The sequence below is a fragment of the Aedes aegypti genome, chromosome 3 (assembly GCF_002204515.2).
Source record: "Aedes aegypti strain LVP_AGWG chromosome 3, AaegL5.0 Primary Assembly, whole genome shotgun sequence".
Classification (NCBI taxonomy): domain Eukaryota; kingdom Metazoa; phylum Arthropoda; class Insecta; order Diptera; family Culicidae; genus Aedes; species Aedes aegypti.
This window is the reverse complement of record NC_035109.1, coordinates 94,037,660-94,065,651: the sequence shown is the minus strand read 5'-3', so window position 1 is coordinate 94,065,651 and position 27,992 is coordinate 94,037,660. Positions and strand designations below refer to the sequence as shown.

At 36.9% G+C, this 27,992-nt stretch overlaps 1 protein-coding gene across 1 annotated transcript; it reads left to right on the top strand.

The window, feature by feature from the left end:
* Nucleotides 1-21,204: 21,204 nt before the first annotated feature.
* LOC5564646 (insulin-like growth factor-binding protein complex acid labile subunit) lies at nucleotides 21,205-22,878 on the top strand. The gene is made up of 2 exons (XM_021853804.1): nucleotides 21,205-21,473; nucleotides 21,550-22,878. The coding sequence occupies exons 1-2, from the start codon at nucleotides 21,451-21,453 to the stop codon at nucleotides 22,604-22,606; spliced, it is 1,080 nt and encodes a 359-aa protein (XP_021709496.1). The 5' UTR covers nucleotides 21,205-21,450; the 3' UTR covers nucleotides 22,607-22,878.
* Nucleotides 22,879-27,992: the final 5,114 nt, after the last annotated feature.

The window sequence follows — 27,992 nt, the reverse complement described above, 5'->3', positions numbered from 1 at the left end:
CCCGTTTGACGGTCACGCGGTCATGCGGTCACGTGATTAGGATAACTTATAATTAAATATTTGTTTAAGCTAGAATTTATAGTTCTTTCCTAACTTTTGTCTAGTTTTGATCGTTAAATTAAAACCAGTGTGTCCTCCATCCACAAATAATCATGTGGAATATCACTCACAATACACGGTTTAGGATTTCCGTATGAAACTATTCAATCAGCAGGTAATAGGCGAAATCCCGCCAAAACACAAAAATCTTATACATGGAATATGAAAATTTATGATTTTTCTAATGAAACTAATTCACAAGAGGTGAACCCGTCTAAGGCTAAAAGCTCCTATAATAAAAAAAATGTTGTTTGGACACCATCTGGCAATTTACAAGTGCTATTGACCGCCATTATGTCCAGGAGGTCGAGTGAATTTCTCGTAGAAAAATATTCCTCACTGGTCCAGAAATTCAGCCCACCGTCTTCAGATTATTCATCATCAGAGATAGCGAGAGTGAAAACGCAACACGAAGTGAAAATTTTATGGAGTAGAATGAAATAAAAAAATGAATAGTCAAATATGCCGTTAAAGCCAAACATCAAACATTTTTCGATTTTCTTGTGATTTTATGCTAAAATTTATTCCAAAAATTCCGTTTCTCTGGGGGAGGGGGGTGACTTAACCCTTAACCCTATTCTTTAACTTCATAGTTGTATGTTATAGATGTAAATGTATCGCAGTAGAAAGCAATATATTAGAAACAAAACAAATAAACAAAATGCTTATCGATATTTTACACATTTCATTACTTGTTTTGTTGGACTACATTGTACATGGTAAATAGAACAATTCGATTAATTTCAGTTGAAAACAGTGTTATTGTGCCAGTATACGTTTCAATGGGACCTTCCTTAGCCGAGTCGTTAGAGTCCGCGGCTACAAAGCATAGCCATGCTGAAGGTGTTTGGGTTCGATACCCGGTCGGTCCAGGATCTTTCTGTAATTGAAATTTCCTTGACTTCCCTGGGCATAGAGTATCATCGTACCTGCCACACTATATACGAATGCAAAAATGGCAACATTGGCAAAGAAAGCGGTCAGTTAATAACTGTGGAAGTGCTCATAAGAACACTAAGCTGAGAAACAGGCTATGTCCCAGTGGGGACGTAATGCCAAAGATGAAGAAGAAAAGTTAAATTTCATACAAAATGTAAAAATACACATGTATTATAAAAAGTAAACCTTTTTTTTTCTTCCAGTCCCGAGTTATGGACAAATTATCGCCTGTTCAGATAAAAAGTCTTAAAATATACATTGAATTGAAGTTGCATGTAGCACGAGTAATCTGATTTATTATACACTCTGACCAGTGCAGTGCTTCTTGCAATGCACAATTTCCAAGATAATCGAGATGAGCAAAGCATAATAATTGACGCTAACGTAACCGCCTAAAACAGTTTGAGACCGTCTAACTTTCCCATGCTATCTCAGTGTCGACCGAGTAGTGGTCAACCACCGTCTAAGCAATATAAATGTAATCGAGATTCTAATTCACGACACCGCCATCAATGCAGCGCCAGTTAAAGCTGGGTCACTTCGTGTAATAAACGAAATGACGAAAAACCAGGTTGGTGCACCACTTTCAACTCGCTGGCAAATGGTCTTGATTGGGGGTCCCAAGGTGTCCCGACAACCGCACTTGGAAAATTGAAAGTGAAATCACGCTCAACAGAACATAACCACCAGGTCGTTAGCGTTCTAAATGACTCACATGTATTGGCAGGCGATTCCATTCCAGAAATTAGACATTTAGAAGTCAACCGCGCTCTGGCGACTTGGTGCCTGCTAAAACAATACACGCAACTACACGGTGAAAAAAATATGGTAAACACAACCAAATTTTAGCTATTTTCAAACTAAAGTTTAGGTTAAATTATACACAAACAAAATTTTAGTTTGATTCAACCTAGCATGGTGGTTAAAACAAACTAACATTTTGGTTGTTTTTTTTTCACAGCTTTACATTTAGATTCAACAAAAATTTGTTCAAAACAAACAAAATATTGGTTGTTCATTTTGACATTTGTAGAAACAACCAACGCTTTAGGTTGTTTCAAATAACGCAAATTAGTTCGAAGTTACCAATCTTGAGTTTGTTGCAAACAAATTTCTTGTTTGAAATAAACAAATCATTGCTTGTTATTAGGTTTACTGTTTCTCGCTTCAGGTTGATTTATAATTTTTAATAATAATTAAATTAATTGATGTTGCATTTGAAAAAAAAAACTATGTATTTCTTAATGAGATTTTAAAGTTGATCCACATTTTTCGAATGCATCCTGCGTTGATTTTTCCTTTTATTTAATATGCCCAGATTTCTTGGTTTTCTCGCCAGGATCGCTGGATTTTGGTGACGCGATATCAAAATGTTTCTGTGGATAAAACAAGAGTTTAAATGTTTTGGTGTTAAAATTTGAATACCTAATGGATAAATACCTTTCTCCATCTTTGGTGAAGTACAGGAAACATTTCAAAAGATATAAGCTCGTATTTCTGGTTGATTCTGGAATCAAATCAAAATATTATATATCTATGAAACAAACAGTATTATATTACAAATCAACATTACCTGGTTTCACTTCCAAACTAAAAATAACTTAATCGGCAATTACATATTGAAACAAACTTCGTTAATATGTAGCATACAAACAAATACATAATGTTGGTGACAGTGAAATATAACAACTCACATTCTGTTAAAAATAAAACCAACATTTGTTAAAAACAAATAAAATGACAGTTTAAATCGAACAACATTTTGTTGAGAACAACCTAATTTCTTAGGTTGACACCAACTATGAATCTATTTTGTTTCAATAAAAAATAATAATTTGCATCAACAAAACTACAGTTGAAAACAACCAAAATTCTACATTGAATTTCAACCAACGAAATGGTTGTTTCAAACTAAGGCCGTTTTTCTCCGTGTACAACAACCGCACTGTGGTACCGCCAAAGGCCAAAAGTCGAAAAGTAAGTTGTTTTGGTTTTCACTCCCTCACCTTTAAAAGATTATGATTATAACGTCAAAAAAGGAGAAACATAGATTGCTGTTGGATACTTATAACAAATCCTTGAATGATGGTTTAAACTTTCTTTTTTTAAAACAAAATTTGATAACGAAGCAAATGCAGTTAGTTGGTATACAATCGTTGGGTGGTAAGTCCCCCGTCTTCACATCCCCTTTTTTGGGTAACGGAAATAACGTGGATTCTGGGTGTTTATTCGAATTTCAATTGTTTATCGAAGTTTGATAATTTGCTAATCTGCTGAATGCGACACGATAGTTCACATCTACGCAATGAAATATGATCATTGGAACAGCAAGCAACATATTTTGAGATATTTGATAATGATTTGCGATACACATCATGTGGTAGGGTGCAAAGCCTCTTGGGCACTTCCATAATTCACTTGGGCATGGGGGGATCAAGCTGAGTATAATTTTTAATTTCTTTATTTCGATAATTTTACTTGGTTGTAGTTATTCTTAGTTTTTCAATTTTATTGTTGATTAGTATTCCCCGTTGTTTTCCAATTATGGAAACCGACGGGGATTCGCCAAATTCTAAAGAGGATGATAATTCTGTATCTCCTGATACAGCGTCCAAGCCTTTTAAGTTTTTACTCTAACTTTCCCCGCTACTTTTCTTGGTCCTTACCCAGTTTATTTTAGAAAACGAAACAAACCAAATAATGTTTTGTTGATTTCTGCAGAAATGTACAAACGATACAAATCTGTAAAAGAAATTAAAAAAAATATCTTTGGACAAATTAAGGGTAGTTTTTGAATCTGGATGCAAATGAGCTCCTTGAGTCAAATATATTTTCTAGTTCGTATCGAGTGTACGCTCCATGCGAATCATGCGAAATTAGTGGAGTCATTTATGACGAGTTTTTGAGTTGTGAGGATGTTATCAATTTTGGTTAAGGTATTTTTAAAAACAAAACTATTTCTCCTGTAAAAATACTTGATTGTAACAGATTATCTAAATTATCTTTCAATGGCAATGATACTAATTACGTTCATTACAATTGTATCAAAATTACTTTTGCTGTCTCCGTTATTCCCGACTTTGTTTCCATTGATAATGTTACTTATTCTGTGCGGCTTTATTACCCGAAGTTAACCCACCGTCGGTCGCCCTAGTGTACTGAGTACACGCACTTTGCGAAAACTCGAAAAACAAGTTGAAAACCCCTTCAAATTGATCCGGGTGTTGGTCCTATTCCAAGATCTACTCTTCTTCTTGCTTGTAGGAAAGAAATTTTTCGAAAAAATCAACGAAAAGTATTCGAAAACTTCGTGTTTCTAACCTATGTTTTTACGCGTGTACTCAGTACACCAGTGCGACCGCTCGTGTAACTTTTTTTTACCGGGCCCGTCACACGAGCGGTCGCATCGTGTACTGAGTACACGCGGAGCATTTTGATTATAAATCTAAAACTAGGCAAGATAGAATATTGATGTCTTCGGCAAATTTCTTCAGTTCAGCGGTTCCAATCGGACAGTGGACAAATGAAACTTTGAAAACATCCTATCCTTCCAGTGGCCATCGGATTGTTCCCCGGGGTAACCGATGAAGTGGACATTTCGCAATGCAACATCTCGAGCACAAATATCTCAGGATCTAGATTTTTTAGCAAGATGGTGTCTTCGGCAAAATTGTTCAGTAGATCAAGGACTAACATGTGATAGGCTGCTTGTTTCGGAATTCTGGCACCAGTTGGCGCTAGTGAGCATGTAATTTTTCAAACACGGATATCTCAGGATCCTGATTACCTAGAAAGATGCGGTTTTCAACAAAGTTGTTTAGTAAGTCAAGGACTATCATATTATAGGCCATCTAACTTGAAATTCTGCCATCAGATGGCGCTAGTGAGCATGCAATATTTCAATCACGAATATCTCAGGATCCCGATTTTTTTAGAAATATGATATTTTCTGCAAGGTTGTACGATAGTTCAAGAACTAATTTGAGATGATCTATTTGATTCGGAATTCTTTCACCAGATGGCGCTAGTGAGTATGACATTTTTTGAACACTGATATCTCAGGATCCCGATTACCTAGAAAGTTGACGTCTTCAACAAAAGTGTTGAGTAGGTGATATGTCATGTGATAGGCCACCCAACTTGAAATTCTACTACCAGATGGCGTGCTGTATTTTGATCGGGGCAAGCTGTAAAGTATATGAAGGTCTAAACATGTGATGTGCCGTTCGATTCGCAATTCTTCCACTACACGGTGTTAGTGATTATTAGAGCGGTTCATAATTTAAAAAAGTTTGAAGATATGTTCGTTACTATAATTACTATAAAAATACACTCAAAATAATCCAAACGTCATTGTTACGTGAAAACACCCGTGATATTTTTCCATCGCACTTTTAACGTAGCTCTTACGTGAATCATAGGTAGCCCAGAATGAACGCATGAACTTTTGAACTTCGTCCATTCCACCGGTGCTACACGTAAGAGCTACGTGGATTTTCCGGTAGCCTTTACGAAGCGTTCCAATAGGACCTAGATGGTTTTGCATTAAATTTAACTGTAATAAAGACCAATCTTATTTCTAATAGGCTTTGGAAGAAAACTAATTCCCAATTGGAAAATGTAAATAAAATTAAAACATTTTGATATTTTTATATTCAACCTGAGCATTTTGAATCCTGTTTTCCAAATTTTGTGAGTTTGGTCTGTCTTGTTGCCTTCGCGTGCTATAATTGATAGAGGTTATAAATCATGTATAAAATATGAAGTAATGCAGGGATTCTTTGGTATTCAAAGCATATTTACCTTGAAATCAATCTTACACAGTGTTTAGAGCAGCAGCAGCTTCTGAAGTTCTTCTAAAATCAAGTGGGCGCCATCTTAGCATTTCAGCTCAACACCGAATGTACGTATAATATGCAGATGTCAAAATGAACTTAGGCACCTACGTGAATTTCACGTAAGTGCGATAGGTTACCGAGTCACTATTCGGTGGTTATGAATGGTTTAGTGATCTTTATCTTAGTCAGGTGAAGTGGAGGTAAAATGAATTTGGAATAATCTACGTGATTTTTCACGTAGCAATGACGTTTGGATTTTATTGAGTGTAATGTTCTGTGAAATTTACAGTTTTCTAGGTGATTATTAAAAGGTGGTCCAAAGACGATGTAGGATGATATGCAAGTTACTTTAGTGAAATTAAAAAAAAAATGTTCCAAACACGTTGGTACTAGATTGTAAGTACAAACTTATCATCACATAGTAAAAACTCATTCTTCAAACTATAATGAAGTATTTTGCTAAAGAGATAAATAAAATCTCCTTAATAAAGCCATAATAATAATAATAATAAAGAGATAAATTCATTCCAACGGATAGGAGAAGAGATATTCATGAGTTTGTTTGCTTTTATTTAGCTTCATAAGGGAAAATAGCCCTGCAAACATAAAAAAGAAAATCCCAAACAATTTAGCTCAAAAGGGATTTGTGCCATAGAAATTTCCATATAAACCTACTTTGTTTTTGGGCCACCTTTACATCACCACCAAAAAAGCTAAAAATTTCACAGAACATTAGATTAGAAAGATGGCGTCTTTGATCAAGTTATTCTATATATCACGGGCCAACGTGTAAGGGGTAAAATATACTCAAAATTCTTCCGCATTCAATTTTACAATGGAGTGGGATGCTAGATGTTCTTCCATCAGGCTACGCTAGAGGTCCTTATTAATTTTTTTTAATACAGAATCTCGAGTTCCTGATTATTCTTCAAAGTTATTCAGTAAGCAAAGTGCTGACATGCTATGGGGAATTATATTTGGAATTATGTAACCCGGCGAAAATGAGTATTTTATTTTCTGAATATCTTATGATTCTGATCATTTGGGCTATCTGTGCACGTTTTGTCAAATGTTAAAATATTTCGCCACCAGTGAAAAACGCAAGCACAAAATAAAACGAGAGATATAAGGTTCATTATCGTTCAAACTCTAGATTCAAATTGATCAATCTCATTTTTATATTTAGCCTATTAATCGCAAAGCAGTTCTCCTCACATAAGACGCACTATATCTACGAAACATTTCGCCAAGAATCCAAGAGCTGAGAATTCGGTAATTTTAAATATCGAATCTCGGAACATAATCTACCGAGATGTCGGCTAATCGAATTTTTTACAACATAATTACTCTCCGATTTTGGTAAGATTCGTTTTCGACACCATGCCAAAGTGTTTCATAAATTGGTTATGATATCCCGACCAGACGGAAGAAACAAGATTATAACAGAATGTGTTCCTCTGATATGATGATTTTATATCACCAGTTGTTATAAAACATGTACCGTTAGTAGTTAAAATAACAAAAATTCTAACAAAATTTGCACCAATCACAACTAAAATATAACAAACCTTATTATAATTATAACAAAATTTTTCCAGAATGTGTTGCAAGGATGTTACAAAACAACAGAATTATTGCAAATCATGTTACTGTTTATGACATCGGATTTTATTTGCAACAAACTTATAAAAGAGATGTCAAAAATATAACAAATGTTGTTATAAATGTGTTACTGAAAATATAACATATTGAGAACAAAGCCATTCTGATAACAAAATTATATCAACTTTTGTTATTTTTAACAGCTGCTGATAGGAATGTGTTATAGTTTTGTTATGTGGTTCTGGTCGGGATAGCATCAATTATGAACGAAGTATATAGAAAATCAATGTTGAAGGATGATTTTCTGTTTTATTGTTTAGATAGTATGAGCGTTGACTATAATGATAAACTTAGAGAATATGATTATACTAGAGAAGCGCTAAGAGCATTTTGAATTTATTTATAATCAACACAGGCAATAACTATAGATCGTTGCACGCCTGACATAACCTCAAAACTCTATATAAAACATATGTCAGCAATTCCAGCAGTGAACGCCAATTCCATATAAAAAAATCGAAACAATTCCAGCAGTAAATTTCAAAGAGCAGGACAGTCAATTGAGCGTGATGAGAGAGGGACAGGGAAGGGGAATTATTCGTGACGTCACCATGCACTCTTCTATCACATTCGAGGTGATTCGAGCAATGTTGTAGTGCGCGTGCCATAATAGACCGAGCAAACCGATGACGTCACTTTATGAGACAGGTCCGTGTTTCCATTCGTTTCTATCGGTGGAGGACTGGTGCATACACGGAATCGTCATTTCCATACAAGACTGTCAAAAACCTTCCGAATCAGTTGATTTGAAACATCTCGTGAAAACGCCTATTGCTCGATTGGAACCGTGTTTGACAGTTCTTTGATTTCAGTATTCGCGCTTTTCTATATAAACAAATAATGTGGATAAACCCTACTTTCTTGATAATCTTGAACTTCAAGTAGTGTAGTAAAATACTTTGAAGTGAATGAAAGCCGAATTTAGTACTGTATCATTTAATACCACTAGAGTGTGTATCCTTTGACAGATACGCGTATTTCGATCTCCATTGTAAGCCTGTCTTCAGTATCTTGTACTAGAATCGACGAAGACTCAACTCGGAAAGTAATTCTATAAAAAAAACTATGTTAAAAGTGAATAGGAAGACGAATTTTATAATAAATTGTTTATACTGGTGCAGCTGATAAAGAAAGGAATATAAATATAATTCCTAAATGTGTTTCCTAACCTATTTATCCAAGATTTCTTATGTTGTTGTGTGCGTTTGAAATGCAAATATCAAATGCGGAAACACCAAACGCGGTAAGATTTTTAACAAGGAAGGCGAAGTCAAAATTTGGTTTTCTTTGCTGCGTTAGCGGTGATATGGATCATGGTTGCTAAGTATCCTTTGTATACTTTGTGTTCGCGCATTTGAAGCTCATTAAGACTGGATTTGCACGTCAAATGCAAACAGCAATAATAGAAGCCCGGAAGCAGTTGAATAATATTTGTTTCAAGAAAAATCCAACAGAGTTTGTAAAGAGAACAGAAAACGCCATGTTTCTGAATACTGTCAAACCTCCATGAATCGATGTGCCATAGCTCGATATCGACTCATGAAACAATGGGGCTCTGCACAAAAATCTTCCTCTCTCTTTCACTCTTCCATAAAATTTGTAAACAACAAGGCCAGTAAAAGTCAAAATCCCATGCAAAATCAAAATAATGCAGAGCCCCATACTTGAAACAAAAACAAAAATCATGGTTACTATGATGCACCCTTCAATAAGCTTTCCAAAGAATGATCCTTTAAATATCGACTGGAAATTTGACTGTAGTTAAAATTCTGAAGTATTTACTTATGGAATTTTCATGCTGAATAGCGCCGTTTGGTAGCATAGTTTTGAATCAAATGGATTATAACATGATACTTTAGCCTTGGACAGAATAAACAACTTTGTTGAAGACATCATTTTCATGACTATGCAATCATGATCCTAGATATTTGGGTTGGAAATACAGCATACTCAGTATCACCATCTAGCGGAAGAATTCCAAACCAAGTGAGGCCCATCACAAGTTATACTTGATTTACTAAACCATTTAGCCGAAAACTTCATCTTTTGATGTAATCGGGATCCTTAGATATTAGTAATAATAAATATACATGCTCACTAGCGCTACCTGTTATTATGATTTTTAATACTTGAGGTCCTTCGCATTTAAGCTTCTGTCTAATGAACAACTTTGCCGAATATGTAATATTTCTTAGTAATGAGAATATCTTAGGATCATTTTTTTTAGGAATCAGGATCCAAAGATATCTGCGTCCTTGATCTACTAAACAGCTTTGCTGAAGACACCATTTTGCTATAATATCGCTATCCTGAGATGTTTTTTACAATAAGGAAATCTGCAAACTGACGCTTGAGAAGGTAACTCAGGCAGTATGGGGTTGCCGCACCAACGACAACCCACTAAAACCATCAAATGCACTGTGCTTGAGCAAATCTTGTTGAATTGCTCAAGTGGTGTACAATGCATCGACATTACCCTTGGCCTCAGACCCTTATCTTCCTGGACCCACCTTACGGTATTTCGGTATGGTACTGCTATCCTGAGATAGCCGCGATCAATATACATCATGCTCACTAGCGCCATCTGGTGGTAGCATTTCTAGTTGGGTGCTAGACACATGCTAGACCTTGACGTACTCAATACTTTTGCCGAAGACGTCAACTTTCTAGGTAATCGGGATCCTGAGATATCTGTGTTCAAAAAATGTCATACTCACTAGCGCCATCTGGTGAAAGAATTCCGAGTCAAATAGATCATCTCATATTAGTCCTTGAACTATCGAACAACTTTGCCGAAAACATCATATATCTAAAAAATCGAGATCCTGAGATATTCGCGATTGAAATATTGCATGCTCACTAGCGCCATCTGATGGCAGAATTTCAAGTTAGATGGCCTATAATATGATAGTCTTTGACCTACTAAACAACTTTGTCGAAGACCGCATCTTTCTAGGTAATCAGGATCCTGAGATATCCGTGTTTGAAAAATTACATGCTCACTAGCGCCAACTGGTGCCAGAATTCCGAAACAAGCAGCCTATCACATGTTAGTCCTTGATCTACTGAACAATTTTGCCGAAGACACCATCTTGCTAAAAAATCTAGATCCTGAGATATTTGTGTTCGAGATGTTGCATTGCGAAATGTCCACTTCATCGGTTCCCCCGGGGAACAATCCGATGGCCACTGGAAGGATAGGATGTTTTCAAAGTTTCATTTGTCGACTGACCAATTGGTACCGTTGAACTGAAGATATTTGCCGAAGACATCAATACTCTATCTTTCATAGCTTTAGATTGACAATCAAAATTGCTCCGCGTGTACTCAGTACACGATGCGACCGCTGGTGTAACTTTTTTTTGAGCGACTGACGGAAGGTTAATGCACTGCACTCGTTGTCTTTTATTTGGGCACACTTGTAGTTACTGTTATAATATGCCCAAATGCTCTAAATGTCGAGAATCTCATTCTTCATCAGATTGCGATAAACATTCTGATGTTTGAATATATTGTAGACAAAAACATAATTCTTTTAAAATCGTTTTTCTTATTCAGAAATTTTGAAGACCTCTGGGGACTTTAATTCTGCAAATATTTACGAAACATTATCCGATTATGATGATGACAATTTGAATGATAATACTAATCAATTTATTTACAAATCTCCAACCAAAAGAAAAGTAGCAAATTTAGTACCTGAACAAAATAATGATTGTGATCCTCAACCATCGACCTCTTTCGATAGAAACTTTCCTCCACTTGAATCTTCTTCTAATTCTAAAACAATTCATGGATTTCAAAAAATAGGTGTTGATCAAGCATCTAGCAAATAAAAAACCCAAAAATAATGTTAATGATTCATCAAACAATGATAACAGTCATGATAATTCTATTTTGAATATTTTAGAACATATAATAGATTTATTAGAAATAAACGATTTTTGGAAAAGTTTGATTAAAAAATGTTTACCATTTATTTGCTTTTCTTCTTGAAAAAATCGAAAGGGTTGATGAATATAAATATTTAGGAACATGGTATGATTCGAAATTATTGTGGAATAAACATATTCAATATATTCAAAAAGTTTGTTCGAAGAGAATAAATTTTCTTAGAACCATAACAGGTACTTGGTGGGGTGCTCACCCTTCTGATTTGATCATACTTCATTAAACAACTATTCGGTCTGTCCTGGAATATGGGTGTTTTACTTTTGCAAGTGCTGCTCAGACTCATTTTTGTAAACTTGAAAAAATTTTAATATCAAACTCATCACATTATTTTGAAATTGAAAGAAGAATTATTTCAGTTACATTCTCAGGGTTACATTATTAAATTTGGTTGGGTTCCTGCACATTCGAATATTTATGGGAATGAGCCGGCTGATATTTTAGCGAAATTGGCTGTTCGTTGTAGTATTCAGTATGATCGTCAATTTGCTTCATCTGAATATTATTCTGAATTGACAAAATAGCTCTGTAAACAACTGGCAGTTTTCCTGGAATTCTAGTGATAAAGGTCGTTGGTGTCATTCTATTTTGCCTATTGTTAATCAATTTACTTGGTTTAAAAATTTAGCTGTAGAAAGAAATTTTGTTTGCGCAATATCTAGACTAATTTCCAATCATTATATATGTAACAGTCATCTCTATCGTATTAATATTAGAGACTCTAATTTATGTGACTGTGGTGAATCCTATGAAGATATTGATCATATTGTTTATCAATGTATTCGATATACCTTTCCGAGAATTAGATTCATTAATGATTTGAAACAAATTCATAACTATATCCCTTCATGTGTACGAGATATTTTAGGAAGTAAATTCCTTCCATCTATGAAAATACTTTATATATTTCTATATGATGTTTCTTATTTTGTATGATACTGTTGTTTTTGCTTTTCTCTCTCATTTCAGGATTGGAAAAATAAATATTTCCTAGACTGACTTACTTTTTGATGATGTGAAGTGAACTTTAGTCCTGGTCCACCTTGAAGATTTTGACTCTGCCATGGATTGATGCCGTTTGAGCCTTAGTATATTCTTATTATAACGTTGTTTGAAAAGAAAAAGAGGTTTTACGCCTTTTTGAGAAAGATTTGAAAAGATAATCACTCAAAGGTGCTTTTCCCTCTTTCAAAATGATGTGGGCCTCGTGGCCGTGCGGTTAGTGTCGTCAGGCATTTAAGCGCATCGTGTTATGGGGTGTGGGTTCGATTCCCACTTCAGCCATTGAAACTTTTCGTCAGAAATGTTTCTCGGCTGTACCATTGGAACATGCGTGTCCGTCTAATGTTAAGTACAGTCTGTGCAGCTAAATGGCTGAAGACGGTGTCCGTGTCTTTAAAGTAAATTTAAAGTTTAAATAAATAAATAAATAAATAAATAAATAAATAAATAAATACATAAATAAATAAATAAATACATAAATTCGAATCCTAGTGTGCACATTACTGGTTCAAATATGATGATGGATTTTGATGCCAGTAGGGTAAAAGCACCGGTTTTGGCCAGCATAGGAGAAAATGTCAATAAAAATTAAATGGGAAGCCGTATGTCAAATGCAAGCTTTCAATCCATATTATGTGTGTTAAATATCAAAACTGAGCTATATCCATTTTTTCGCTATGAAAATCCCGTTGGTCAATATAGGCGAACGGAACCAGTTTCGGCCAGAGATTTAACTTCGGTTTCCAAATTGGCCAATCGCATTGATTTCTCATGAGAGTGGCCAAATTAGGAGTGCCCTGGCCAAATTAGGTGTATGTAAGTTAAAATTATAAGAAAATGAATTGTTTTTCTTATGTTTTGAATCAATTTGCACGAGTAAATGAATGTAGCTCTATCATGTGAATGTGATCTACTGATTACAAAAGGTTTCTTCCTATTTGGCTATGTAAAACGGTGTATAATCCCCTATGGCTACAACTGACGTATGGCCAAAACCGGTGCTTCTACCCTACGAGAGTGCGACTATATTAACACATACAATCAGTCGTAACCTGATACCCAATGCTAAGATTTCTGTTAATCTGGTAGCAGATGGCGATTGTTAAAAGCATACAAAACTGATGTGAGTGCTGCGGGTGTCTGATACAATGTTTTTGGATTGACCGTTTAAATAGGTGGTGAAAAGAGTGCTACGTCTTTTTGTCGATGCTATTAATTTAGATTTTTTTCGAATTGTTATTGTAAACGTTCAATTCAACTAATTTAGATGCGGTTTTCACCACATGCAATACATGCTTCTAGTTGCATATGCGGGCACAAGTGGACCAATTTGTTCCCGATTGCCGGTGTTATTTTGGTGTTCTCCTGGGTCAGGTCGGTTAAAAATTAAGAATTCGATCAACTTCCTAATCTGAACAGTTTAATCAAAGTAAATGGTGTTTAACAAAAACACCTCTAATTTAACAGAAACCGCAAATAACATATCCTCGGGTAATATTGTGACATCGTGGGGCAACCGATTGCCGTCAAGGTCACTTATAAAGTCATCCATGTCATGGAAGTCATGACATATCTTGGAAGTTATGTTAAGGCTTTATGTTAGTATATTATCGTTTCCTCGGTATAATCTTGAATGGCCATTTCATGGTCCTCCCGAATATCCGTAAATGTGGACATATCCTGAAAATTGTCCTAAAGAGCTGAGGTTTGTTGTAAACGACTTACAGTGGTATGCTTTAAATTAGTATACCATCGTTTCCTCGGTATGATCTTGAAACAAATGCTGAAAATTAACCCACAGAGCTGCGATTTCTTCCTAGCGAATTTTCCTGATTTTCATGAGGACTAGTTATCAAAATATTAGGTTAATTATCAAAATATGTTCATTTTATGGATGTTTCGGATCAACGACCAATGTATGACAATTCAACATTAAACAGAGGCAACGATGGTATACCTAATCGGCGCTCGTCACTGCAATTCGTTCGGAAAAAATCGATTATCAATTTTCAGGAGGACTGAACTTTTCCGGATGTACCGTAAAACGGGGTATCTTTGATAATCCGGGTAACTTTGATAGTGCGTAACCCACCACATACTAAACGAAATACCACATCATAACTTCTGTTAGGGGGTCAACGTGGCGTAGTTGGCTGCACTCTCGATTCATAAGCGGAAGGTCATGGGTTTGATTCCCAGTCCCCCCACCAAAAACCTTTCCTCAAGTCGCTGAAATGTTCTGCGTGGAAGGCGGTGCTATGAAGGGGAGCACCCGTCAATCTCGGTGGTCAAACAGCGACTAGACTATGTATTTCTCGGATGGCAAATTATCCAACGTTTCACTGGAATAATGGCAACCAACTAACAATCCAAACACAACCGGACTACTCTCGATGGACTCGTTGGATACAACACATTGGCAGGGGATGTCCTTTCTGTCGGTAAAGCAGAAGAGGATTGATCACAAAAGTAAAAAAAGAATAGTTGAAAATACCACATCGCGAAGATAGCTTGACTAAGTGCTAAAATGAGGGAGTTAGTACATCTGTCAAATGTTAAGCAAAACGAATACAAAACTGAAAAATATTAGTATGACACTTCATGTAATAGCTATTTGAATCGAGAACATTTGAGGCTTTTTATACGGATATTAAAAATTGACACAATTTTAGCATTTACGAACCGCTTACAAACAATCTGTTCTACGATCACTATTTGATGTAGTTTTGAATAGTTGGCCACTTATCTTTGACAGCCTAGTTATGATAGAACTTGAATACGGCCTCAAATCTCTTAGCGAAAAGCATTTTCACAAACTAGGACCATTTTTGTAATCGAAGTCAAAAATTTCCATATAACGTTAAACGCCTAGAGGTATGCGATGCCTTACAAATGTTCGTAATTCATTCAATTTTGTTCGATTCATACTCCATTATCAAAGTTACCCCAAAAAAGAAAACCGACTTTCGATTATATGAAAAATTATATATCCATTCAAAATAAATCCTTTGGCAATCTATCAACTGCAATCGATAGCTACGATGCATCGCGATGCCAGTACTTGTTTTAAAAATATAAATTATAATTCTTTGAAACAGCATGTATAAATATTCAAGTTTTCTTCGAAAAAACTATCAAAGTTACCCCGTTTTACGGTACCAGATTTTTCGCAGGACCATAGAGTGACTATTAAGTATGGCAATAACATTGATACGATTCTTAAAAAACGAATGCAAATTAAGTGGAATAAATGACAGCAGTCTAGGACAACTTCCAGGAAATGTCCACTCGATTTTAAATTTTCGTTTGTCCACGTATCGTGTCTAGGTAGAAATTTGTTTCACATCCCCTCTCCATGGACTAGCATGGACTTTGTAGTACCGTAATCCGGGGTATCATTGATCAGCGGGGTAACATTGATCGGAATGACTCACCTCATCAAAAGTTCGTATTATCATTTATTGATGAAACATTTCCATACCATGAATGGTGTTTCTCTTTCGTATATTCATGAGCTAATAAAAGTTAATATTTTGTGAAAATTGCGTTTACCTTATGCGTAAATCTGGCAACTTTTCGAAATAATGATTTTAATTGTTAAGGATGATACTACCGAAGATTCATGTCCCACATAAGTTCTGCATACGATATGAGCAAGCAAAATGTGATTCTTACTAAAAATGACATCGCCGAAAACGATTCCGTTGTCAAAACTTTTATAAGTATGCTCAATTAGGCAACATTACCCAATTACTGTTAGGAATGTAAAATTCCCTTAAGAAATTGCCTACATTTAGGCGTATTCCGTGGTTCGAAGTATTTTTAATTTTAAAATAACTCAAAAAGTAAATGACTTGTAAACGTTTGGCCTTCATATTCGGCTTCAGGGGCCATGATTTAAGTAAGTAACGACATTTTCAGTAGTACCGAACGTTGTTTATATAAGTGATCAATGTTACCCCATATCAACTAAATCAAAAAGTCACCTAAAACATTTTTTTAACATGCTTAAATCATTCAATAAATAAACTACAGTATATAGTCTCGAGCTATGGGTGGCAGTACTTGTTTTAAAAATATAAAACCTGCAACATATGCATCTTCAAACGAAATATTGAAGAAACATTCAGAAAAATGATCAATGTTACCCCGGATTACGGTACCTCCTATTCCCCTCTAAGTTGTCCAAGAGGTATATGGAGGGCCCCAAGAGAAATAACTAGAAGAATCCCCGACGAAGTCCCGGAATATATTTCTGAAAAAAAATCTCTTGAGAATTCACTAGAATAATTGAGTGAATCTTTGCCATGGTGAGTCTGAGAAAAAAATCTTGAAGAACTGAATAATCACAGCCTATTACGATGAGAAATTGGGTCCTAAAATTTTTAATGAAATCTTGTTTTTATTTAATAACACGAAAAAGCTTGTTACTGTAACTACTTTAGCATTTTTTTCCGCTCAAATAATGGCTATATCATGTTTAAACTTTGATTTAAAAATTTGGTCCATAAATGAACCTTGACACTTTTGATCATGTTTGACGTTCGCTTAGTCGACAAAAACACCACAGGGGTTTTAGTTCGACCACTGGGGTTGTTCCTATCTGACATTTCGTAAGGGACACGGAAAACAAAATACACCCAAAATTTGAGTTTAAGCCAAAGGATGTGACAAAATCTAAAAAAATGTTTTTTGGGCTTAAACCAACGGAAAACATTAAAAAATTGAGTAAACATGTGTTTTTGGCCTAAACTTAAGCGTTCGGCACTAAAATTGTGACAGGGCTTTAGGACCCTATTGCAATAAAGTATATGAATGTTTCTTTGGGGCCTCTAGAATTTTGCATCTTCTTAGAGACTTGCATTAAAATGGTAACCAAGTCTTTAGAATGAGTCCTGCTACCAGTTTCATAGAATAAAGTTTCTGAAGGGATGTACTGCAGTACATAAGCTAAAAGTGCTAGCAGCCAAGCCGTACGTTTATCACTAGAAAACTATCGTTCCTTAGTGAAATACTGCTCATTTTCAACGAATCGAAGTTCTCTGAAGTGGAAAAACATCGAGTTTTGATCAAAAGTGCTTTCGTCATTACAATTTTTCCATCTTAAAATACGCCACTTTACGTTATTATAGTGGTGTTATGAGTTTTCTGGCAGAGTCGTTAGACTCGAGGAAGAAGTCACAGCTACACGTAATGAGATGGACTACATCGCTGAATCAGTTCGTCGCTGTGATAAAAATAAGGAGCTAATCATTTCTGGTGTTCCTTATCAAAACCAAGAGGATTTGGTAGAAGTATTCAAACAAATTTCTGGATCCATTGGATTCAAGAAGACAAAAATACCACTGGTTGAGCTGCAACGTTTATCACGATCTCCGATTGCTCCTGGGCTGACACCACCGATACTATGTGAGTTCGTTCTCCGCAATCACAGAAACGAGTTCTATCGCAACTATCTCTCAAAGCGCTCGCTCTGTCTTCGTCACATCGGATTCGAGAGTGAGAACCGTATCTACATCAATGAGAACCTTACACCCAATGCTAGACGGATTAGGAGTGAAGCTGTTAAGCTGAAGAAAGCAGGACTATTGGATTCTGTAACAACGCGTGATGGAATCGTATACGTGAAGCCCAAAGGATCTGAAAAAGCTACGGCACTTCATTCATTGCCACAGGTCGCTTCGTTCATTAGAAACCCTATCCAATAAATGCTCTTAACTTCCTTCCTGCTACATCCGTGTTTCCAATCCTTCATTCCCTCATTCCAACCTCTCCTAAAAGTCAATTTAAAAGCTAAACAAAAAAACCTATCCTTGCAAGCTCTCAAACTCCTACCATGTCATTCCATGAATCCGTTCCACTGCAATTTCCATGATCTCTTCCCTCCTAAAAGTCAACCACTGGATTGCTGTACGCTGATGATTGCTGTTGCTGTTGGAGTTGTTGTTCGCCCATGGTGCTGCTGTTGTTCTAATTTTGCTGCTGTTGTTGCTGGAAACACTTTTGCTATGATTTTGATATCTCTTTTTTGAATTATGGAGAATTTAATTAAAGTTATAGAATATCTAGAAGTAAAACTTTACATTATAAATTTTGATCTACTGGATGTTGCTACGTAACGGTTTGGCTGTAAGCCAATAATGCGATAGGCGATTCAAAATTATGTGGATTTTTTCTAGTTTAGTTTCTAGGTTTAGGTTCTCTTTAATTATGCATTACTCGTCCTTTGTTCGTATGTTAGGTAGAATTCTTTTGAAGCAAATCGTTCTATTTGACAATGGATAATGATACTACGTTCGGTAACAATGCGTCTGACGGATCTTATATACCAAAAGCTGTTTTGAATTCAATTCTAATGAATGGAAAGCTCAACGTCTGTCATCTCAACGTGCAAAGTCTATGTGCACGTCAGTTTAATACTAAATTTGAAGAGCTTAAAAATACAATATTCGAAAGTAAAATTGATATAGCTTGTTTTTTCGGAGACTTGGTTAGATAGTTCTATTTCTGATGGTATGATAGAAATTAAAGGGTTCAACCTGATAAGAAATGATCGTAATCGGCATGGTGGTGGACTTTGTGTTTATATAAGGAAAGGTTTATCATACCATTTGATACACAAGTCGGAGTCGTTTATTTCTACCGAATTTTTGATTGTTGAACTACTTCTGGGGCGTGATCGTTTGCTTATAAGTGTTTACTACAATCCTCCTAATATAGATTGTTCGGATATACTACGAGGACATTTTGACGAATATTCCGTCAAATATGATTCTACATTTTTTATTGGTGATTTCAATACGGATCCCAATAAACATAGTCGTAAATCACAATGCTTCAGAGACACTATATCCAGCATGTCCTACAGTATAGTCAATTCAGAACCAACTTTCTTTTACAAAACAGGGTCTTAATTTTTAGATCTTTTTATAACTACCCATGTTGGAACATCTATTTAATGCAATAATATCTACAAGCAAATATCCCAGCGTATGGAAGCGATCCAAAGTAATTGCTATAAATAAGAAACCTAACTCTTCATCATTAACTAATTTAAGACCGATAAGCCTATTATCTAGTATCTCCAAAGTCTTTGAAAAACTAATTAAACGTCAAATATCAGAATTTGTAAATAGAATGAATTTGTTACATCCCTTCCAATCTGGATTTAGAAAATACCATAGCACTGAAACTGCTTTAATGAAAGTTCACGACGACATTGCTCGAACAATCGAAAGAAATGGTATGACTATCTTGTTAATGATAGATTTTGCCAAAGCTTTTGATCGAGTGTCCCATAATAAACTAGTAAGTAAACTTATTTCGCTTTATGACTTCTCAACTGAAGCTGCAAGACTCATTAAAAGTTATTTGTGTAATCGTAGTCAAACTGTCTGGCACAATGGACATTTTTCGGACTTCATACCAGCTATATCAGGAGTTCCTCAAGGGTCGGTACTTGGTCCACTTCTATTTTCTCTTTTTATAAATGACCTCCCGAGTGTTTTGAACTTTTGCTCCGTACATCTATTTGCTGACGATGTACAAATTTACATTTGCACAGACGATAGTTCAGACTTGACAGCAATTGCGAACATGATGAATAATGATCTATGCTTGATTATGAATTGGTCAAATGAAAATTTGTTGCCTATAAATCCTAGCAAAACAAAAGCCATGCTAATTTCGAAACAAAAAACCAACATTACCCCTCCAAAAATTTATATCAATGAATCCGAAGTTAGTTTTGTACAAAAAATCAACAATTTAGGTGTTATATTCACAAATAATTTAGAGTGGGAGAATCATATTATATATCAGTGTTCAAAAATTTATGGTTAATTAAAACGACTAAATCTTACAACTAGAAATAGCAATATTGATACAAAATTAAAACTTTTTAAAACATTGCTGCTTCCACATTTCATATATGGAGATTTCGTTTACACAAATGCTTTAACTGGATCACTTCACAAGTTAAGACTAGCGTTAAACGCGTGTGTTAGATATGTATACAACCTTTCCAGATACTCACATGTATCACACCTACAAACGAACCTTATAGGCTGTCCTTTCAATAATTTCTACAAATATAGAACTTGCATCAATATTTTCAAAATAATAAAAACATCAAATCCAGTTTTCCTCAATGAAAACATTATACCATTGAGAGGCACACGAACAGGTAATTACAGAGTTCCACAACATAGTTCAATGTATTATAGTCAATCCTTCTTTGTCAGAGGCATTGTTAATTGGAACAGTTTGCCGACTTCCATTAAGCTGATTCATTCTAAAGCATGCTTCAAAAGGGATCTCTTATTGTACTTACAATAGACGGTTGTGTTAGTTAAAGAGAACAATTTTTCAAAATTCAATTATGTACGTTAGAGTCATATTTTTTCATCAATATCAATCTTAACTATAACAATAAAAAAGATGTATATCTTACGTTACAAGGTGATCAATAAATAAATAAATAAATAAATAAATATAAAAATGGAACCACTGCCCACTAGGCCAGAAAAAAAATTTAGCCGTAGAAAACATCTTGCGCCGCACTGTGCACCGGCGGCACTGCCGAGAGATGCTCGGATAAATTATACCGCAGGTGTGCGCGGCATGGAACGAAGTGGAATTCGACCCTTTCGTAACGTGCAGGCACCCAACGATCTGGCACTGTCGATCATCATCGCACTGACCTCCGGTGTTGAATGGGTTTTTCGCGAGAACTTCGACTGCACAGACTCTCGGTTGCAGACTGATCGTCGTGACCTTAGGCGTGCTTAGATGAATTTATTGAATTTAAATGCTCCTCGTTAATAGGTGAGCATAGAACATGAACGAAAAATAACAACGGTTTGTTTCCCACTCCGATCGGGTTGAATGACGAGGCACGAGGCTCAGTTCGTTGATAGCCATTCCACCGGGGGGATGTAACTGGAAGTGCTGCGGTGCAATGAATTGTCTGGCGTTGTTTGGGTAAGTCACATCATTCTCCGGAGTGGTGAAAGTGTTTTCGAGGTTGATTTATGATGTCATATTGTTGTTCTTGTAGAGTGCTCTTGATCAGCCATCAGTTCTCGGCGGCGCTTCTACTGAAGCAATACAGTTGTGATAACTATGTGCTCTCCTGGTGCCAACTCCACAATGTCACAATCCAGTCGGATAAGGACCTTCAAATGGTAGAGTTCCCGAAAGTGCAGCAGATCGGGTTTCTCAACGGATCGATACCGCATTTCTCACATCTCATGAACCTGGGTCTGTTCAAAGCAGGTGTACTGAGGATCTTCGCCCGAGGCACCAAGATCAGTCGTCTCACGCTGCCAAACACGATCGAACAGCTGTACTTTAGAGATAACGACATCACCATCGTGGACATTGAGCCCAAGACGAAGTATTCAATGAAATATCTCAGGATCCACATCAACCACCTACGGGACGTTTCGAACTTGAGATCTCTCACCAACCTCATAGAGTTGAACCTGTGTGACAATCTGATCGAGCACGTGTCCTTCGACACATTCTCCGGAATGACGCACCTCAAACAACTCGTACTGTGTGGTAACCGTATCAAAACCATCTCCACAACCCTCAACATCAACCTGTCGTATCTCTATCACCTGGATCTTTCCGGTAATTTCCTGTTCAACGGAACTTTCCTTGCCCAGTGGTATTTCCCCCGGCTGGGGAACTTCTCCCTCCGGGACAATCTGCTCACCCGTCTGGACGTCCGACTAATCTCCGAGCGTTTCACGCTCCTGAAAATTCTCGACCTCGAGCACAACTCGCTGGACTGTGAGACGTACCAACAGCTGCTCAAGTTGGTCCATCAGCGCAAAATAATCTACAATGTGGACAAGCGGGTTTGCGCCATTCCGCCGACCATCCGGCCAAGGTTCGTTCCGACGGGCAACGAGCTGGATGCAGGACGGGGTGGCGAGGGCGGTGATCTACTGCAGCAGATACGACAGCTCAAAGAACGAATCTATCAGCAGGTGAAGATTATTAATAGCCAACGGATCGAAATCCAGCAGCTCCGGGCCAACCTGAGCTCGCTGATGGAACAGTTCGATCTGGTGGCGGATACGGCGCAGGCGAATGATCCTTTCTAATTTTAGTTGTTAGTGTTGTGCTGTTTTTTTTTTGCGAGATGATGTGCGAGTGTTTATGCGGATATTTGAATGTACTTATTAAGCGTGTCCGGTCCGTGGCTAAACAAACAAACAAACAAACATGCTTTATGGACGGAATGAAATAAAGATTAATGTCTTTAATTGAAGTCTGCACATATTCCTTTTCTCAATCGAACCATTAATTCCGTTTTGATGCCCTAAGAAATGATGAGTCAGTACATTAGTCTAGTAATGGCTGCTTCCATTTTTGAATAGATCGATGTAATATTGATTGATTGGATATGTTGATGCCATTGTACAATCTTTGTGGCTCCTATTTGCGTTTGATTATTTTTTTTATAAATTCGTGTTTTTAAATTTACATTTTTTAATAATAGATTTTGATGTTTACATCTACATTAAATTGTTGCATTTCTAATGCGGTTTAAGACTTTTGGTCACTAATTGCGGTTATAAGTTATTATTAAAGAATGAATCATAGAGTCAACAGATTTCAAGACTACATTGATGCAAATTTTAAAGTTTTAAAAATAATTGTTTACCATCAGTTAGAATTAGAGATGGGCGACTCACTCACAAATCATTCAAATCATTTTCGAGAGTTGAGAAAATGAGTGAACGAATCTCGGTTCTTTTCAAATCATGACTTCACTAGCATTGCAGTTAATGGATGGTGAGCTAAAAAAATTACCTAGAGTGCCTGTAAACAAGAGTGACGTCATGTTCCAGTTTTGACAGGTCTCCTGCTCGATTGGAACGCGGATTTGTATGGAAATGACAGTTCGCCGCTGTTCCAATTTTGACATTGACGCCACTCTTATCTAGATCCACTCTGAAATTACCATGTAAAGTTTATTTTCAATTGCACTCAACATAGTGAAGTACACCAGACATGTATAAGTAATTGAAATATTGCGTATTTCTTTCACCACTGGATTATCGCAGAAGTTTTTACAAGTGCGGGAACGCTAATAAAAGTGCGCGATTGCATCAAAACTAGCCGATGTCTTCAGCGCGGTTATTTATCGAAGTCCAAAGAATAAGTGCTCTGAAGACACCAACATGATTCGTTGCAATCCCACACTTTTATTCGCATTTTCGCACTTCGCAGTCCAGTAGTGAAAGAAAAACACAATACTTAGGGTTTCAATGCTAGTAATGGACCCCTTAGTAGCTGAAATTCATTCTAGATGCTTTTCCGCAATGATATCTCAGACGCATATATAGACGGGGTTGGTGGTCTGATGGCTACCGCTTCTGCTTCATATGCAGAAGGTCATGGGTTCAATCCCAGGCCCGTCCCTTTCCTCGTACTTTGTAGTTGTATATCTCTCACTTGCTTCTATCTTCCATTCTAAATATAATCCCACTCATACTATTCGTTCATAGCAAACGCTAGAACCAGAGACGGACAAGAAACCGTTTCCCTAACGCTTCCTACATCCACGCGCACGCCTTTCTTACGCCTGATACATAGGCAGTCTGCTAACCACAAAAGCAAACCTCTCTGCCATGCCTCTCCCCCAATCCATACACTCCCGCATGAACTGACGTGGATGCAGTGGAATATACGGTCTACGTGGGAGTCAGTTCAATGCATCATCAATTCCTCCCCCTTCCCTTCATTGGTCTGCATTCTGACGTGGCAGGTGCCATTGTTGCCTAAAAATAGAAGATCACCAGCACTTATACACTGAGGATGCCTGTTAGTCCCAAGCAGTCATTCGGTTGGTTCCTTGTGTAAGTGCAGCTGATCTGGCGATACTGGAGTGCATCCACGGGCGGCCAATCAAGCTCAAGCTCAAGCTCAAGCTCAAGCTCAATGATATCTCAGACGCATATACGTTTTGTGGAGTCTAACAACAAATTCAATGTCTTTACTTCATAGTACGTCTATGAAACATACAAAATCATTTGATTTTTCCAGCGAAATATGCATTTGAAAAACTGTTGTCCGAATGCCTATTATGGACCCTCCCGGGGTCCATAATAGGATTGTTTACAAATTTGACGTTGCGTATTATGGACCCTCCATTTGATTCCCATGTAATCCGGCTCGCTGCCGACGAGCCTATTATGGACCCACCTGGAAATGCGTATTATGGACCCTCTTGTGTGGTTTCATTTACAAAACTGTTCAAATATCTGTATTTATGCGTCTCAAACCAAATATTTTGCCTGAAACTGCTGACTAACAATGTAATCGAAGTTCCCCCGGTGGATTTTCATAGTAATAAAGTTGCTTTGAGTGTTAATTTTATGTTTTTCTGTAGGGGGTCCATAATACGCAAAGGGTCCATAACCGGCATCGACTCCCTAGTTATATGAAGTGTGTTCGTATTTCAAAATTGTCATATTCTAGGTTCATAAATCGGAACGCATGTTTTGACGTTGGATAACGTCTTACGGCAACATATGGGGGTACAATTCAGAAAAACGAAAAATTGAGCATGTAACGAAAAATGGTCAGGTTTTGACCGCTAATAACTCAGTCATTTATCGATAGATTTTCAATATTTATCCAAGAATCGATTGGAAATTTATCTACGCGTCGATTCAAATGGAGGACACTATTGATTATTAGCAACAAACTATTGAAATGTCGTAAAACGTTGACCCCTTTCTTATCTAACCAATCACGTTCAAGCACATTTTTCGGTTCCGCTTCCCACTATAAAAGCGCACCGCACCCTGGTTCTTCCCTCATTCTTCTTTTTGCCGTCAGACTGTGAACACGGTCGGCAAGCAAATTTCGAGAGTCATTCGCGTCCTCAGTTCAGTTTTCAATAGGACGCGAATACAACACGCATTAGAACCGAAGAACCACGCATTTCGGAGCCGCAGCAACTGAAGCCGCTCATTTGAGTGCACCAGCCACAATAATCGTTTTCGGCCAGAAATCGTCGCTACCAGCCAGTGCTCCGCTGTCATTGCCATGCGGGAAGCTAGCGTGGTCATTCTGGTTCATTAGATCGAGCGGCACAGCCGTCACCGTCCGTGTAATATTCCCTAATTTGTACGAGATGGCTGAAGAAAATTGACCAAAGCCGCTTGTTGAAGCGCACATCGTCATCCGCACCGCAAATCTCATCGGGCGAGGAGGATTGCAACCAGTGCGCCGTCAAAGTGTGTCTGTGTTACGCAAATTCAACAATTCAATCGGCACTTTTCAGAGCCAACAAATGTGTTTTAAAGAGTTGATTGTGTAATATTCTTTAATTTGTTCGAGATGGCTGAAGAAAATCGACCAAAGCCGCCAAAATGTGTCCGTGTTACGCAAATTCAACAATTCAATCGGCCCTTTCCGGAGCCAACAAATGTGTTTTAAAGAGTTATTTGTATAATATTCCCTAATGTGTTTACCACATACTTGCTATAATCTCTTAATTCATCTCATAGCATCATACAATAATTGATTTATTACGAATAATTGACAATACGGCAATTTGGAGCTGTTTCCGAGGATGCTGCTGCAGTGCCGTCGGGTTGCAATAACAGCATAATGCTAATCTGTACATCCCTTACCCAGACATCAGTTTCATATAGCCTATTTGCCAGATAAGAAAACGAAGAATATGAAAGGAGGAGCATCATCTGCTATTCTAAGGGTATGAAGCATCCCTCCTTCGTTGAATCTAGTTTCATTCTGTTTTCGCTTTCGAGCTGGTAAGAGCTTCTCCAAACCTGCTCAGCTCCTCGCTAGAGGCAAGCTGTTGTACGAGATGGCTGAAGAAAATCGACCAAAGCCGCTTGTTGAAGCGCACATCGTCATGCGCATCGCAAATCTCATCGGGCGAGGAGGATTGAAACCAGTGCGCCGTCAAAATGTGTCCGTGTTACGCAAATTCAACAATTCAATCGGCCCTTTTCAGAGCCAACAAATGTGTTTTAAAGAGTTATTTGTATAATATTCCCTAATGTGTTTACCACATACTTGCTATAATCTCTTAATTCATCTCATTCCATCATACAATAATTAATTAATTGACAATACGGCAATTTGAGGCTGTTTCCGAGGACGCAGCGTAGTTAACGTCATGCAATCGGGTCTTGTACACAGCCCCCTTTGATTTTTGTATAGAAATAAAAATAAATTAAAATATAAATTGTATGGTGCGTGAGAAATCTGAAACCCCCTCCCCCCATGAACCTTTATGTAATAAATGGATGGCCCCTAAGGATATTATTTCCATCTATTAAAATGTAAGGACTAAAGAATATGATTATCTCTGGGATTATTCACAAGGAACGGTCGCATTTCCCAAGTGATCCATTTCATTCATAATTTTCTTGTCAATTATCGCAGTCATGATCATTGATTAGTTGCGAGTTTGATGATGCATTCCCTATTACGGACATCATTTTCATACTACAAACAGATCACCCAAAACTCTTTCTCTGTTTATTTGGAGAGCAAAAGTTACCGCCTATGCTTCTTCTTCCATCGACCGGTTCTATCGGTGTTGAAGTGTTAACCGAACCAACCAAATAATAACACTCAATATCCATAATAGATCTGAATTGACATGCAACAAATAGTTTGAAAATTGATTAGATTTTTAGATTTCTAGGTAAATCTTTCATAAGTTCGTGACGGTCCTAAATCAGGAAATAGAAGAAGCTAACGTTATCCAACGTCAACTTGGCGGTCGTATCTCGGAAACAACCTCTTACTTTTTTTTTTTTTCAATGAGTCACTGAGTCGATCAAAAGATTCGATTCACTAATGTGAATCAGTCACCTACGATTCGCTCCTAAATTTCGATCATTTTGCCCATCTTTAGTTAGAATTGAAAGGCTGTACAATGTACAGTGTACATTGTCCACCAAATCAGAGAAAACATAAAATTTGATATCTTACTTTATTAAGAAGTTTGTTGCGTTACAATCGGAGTTTTGGGATCAAAATCTACAGTGTTGTTTCTTCTCGAACGTTTCGATCCATTGGAGAAAAAAAACAATAGGGGGAGATCCCCCAGTACCGGACACCTAAGCCACTAAATTCATAATTCGAAAAATATTGATTTGATGGGCTCGTGTTACCCATTTATGATAAATATTATCATTTTTATAGTGTACAAAAATAAATTTGAAAATATAAATATGAATTTTGACATTGAGTTTTGATGATGTATTTTAGTACCAAATTGATCGATCTTGAAAGGTGGCACCCAATACCGGACACGGTCTGGAAATGCCTCGAATTCTGTAAATTTGAACATCATTGAATGTGTACACTACAGAAATAGTTTATAATTACCAATTCAATGCAATTGCAACATTTACAAAAATAATTTGAGTTTTTCTTAGTTTGCAAGATGCCTATCAAACACCTCTTTCATATATGATGAAAAATAGCACATTT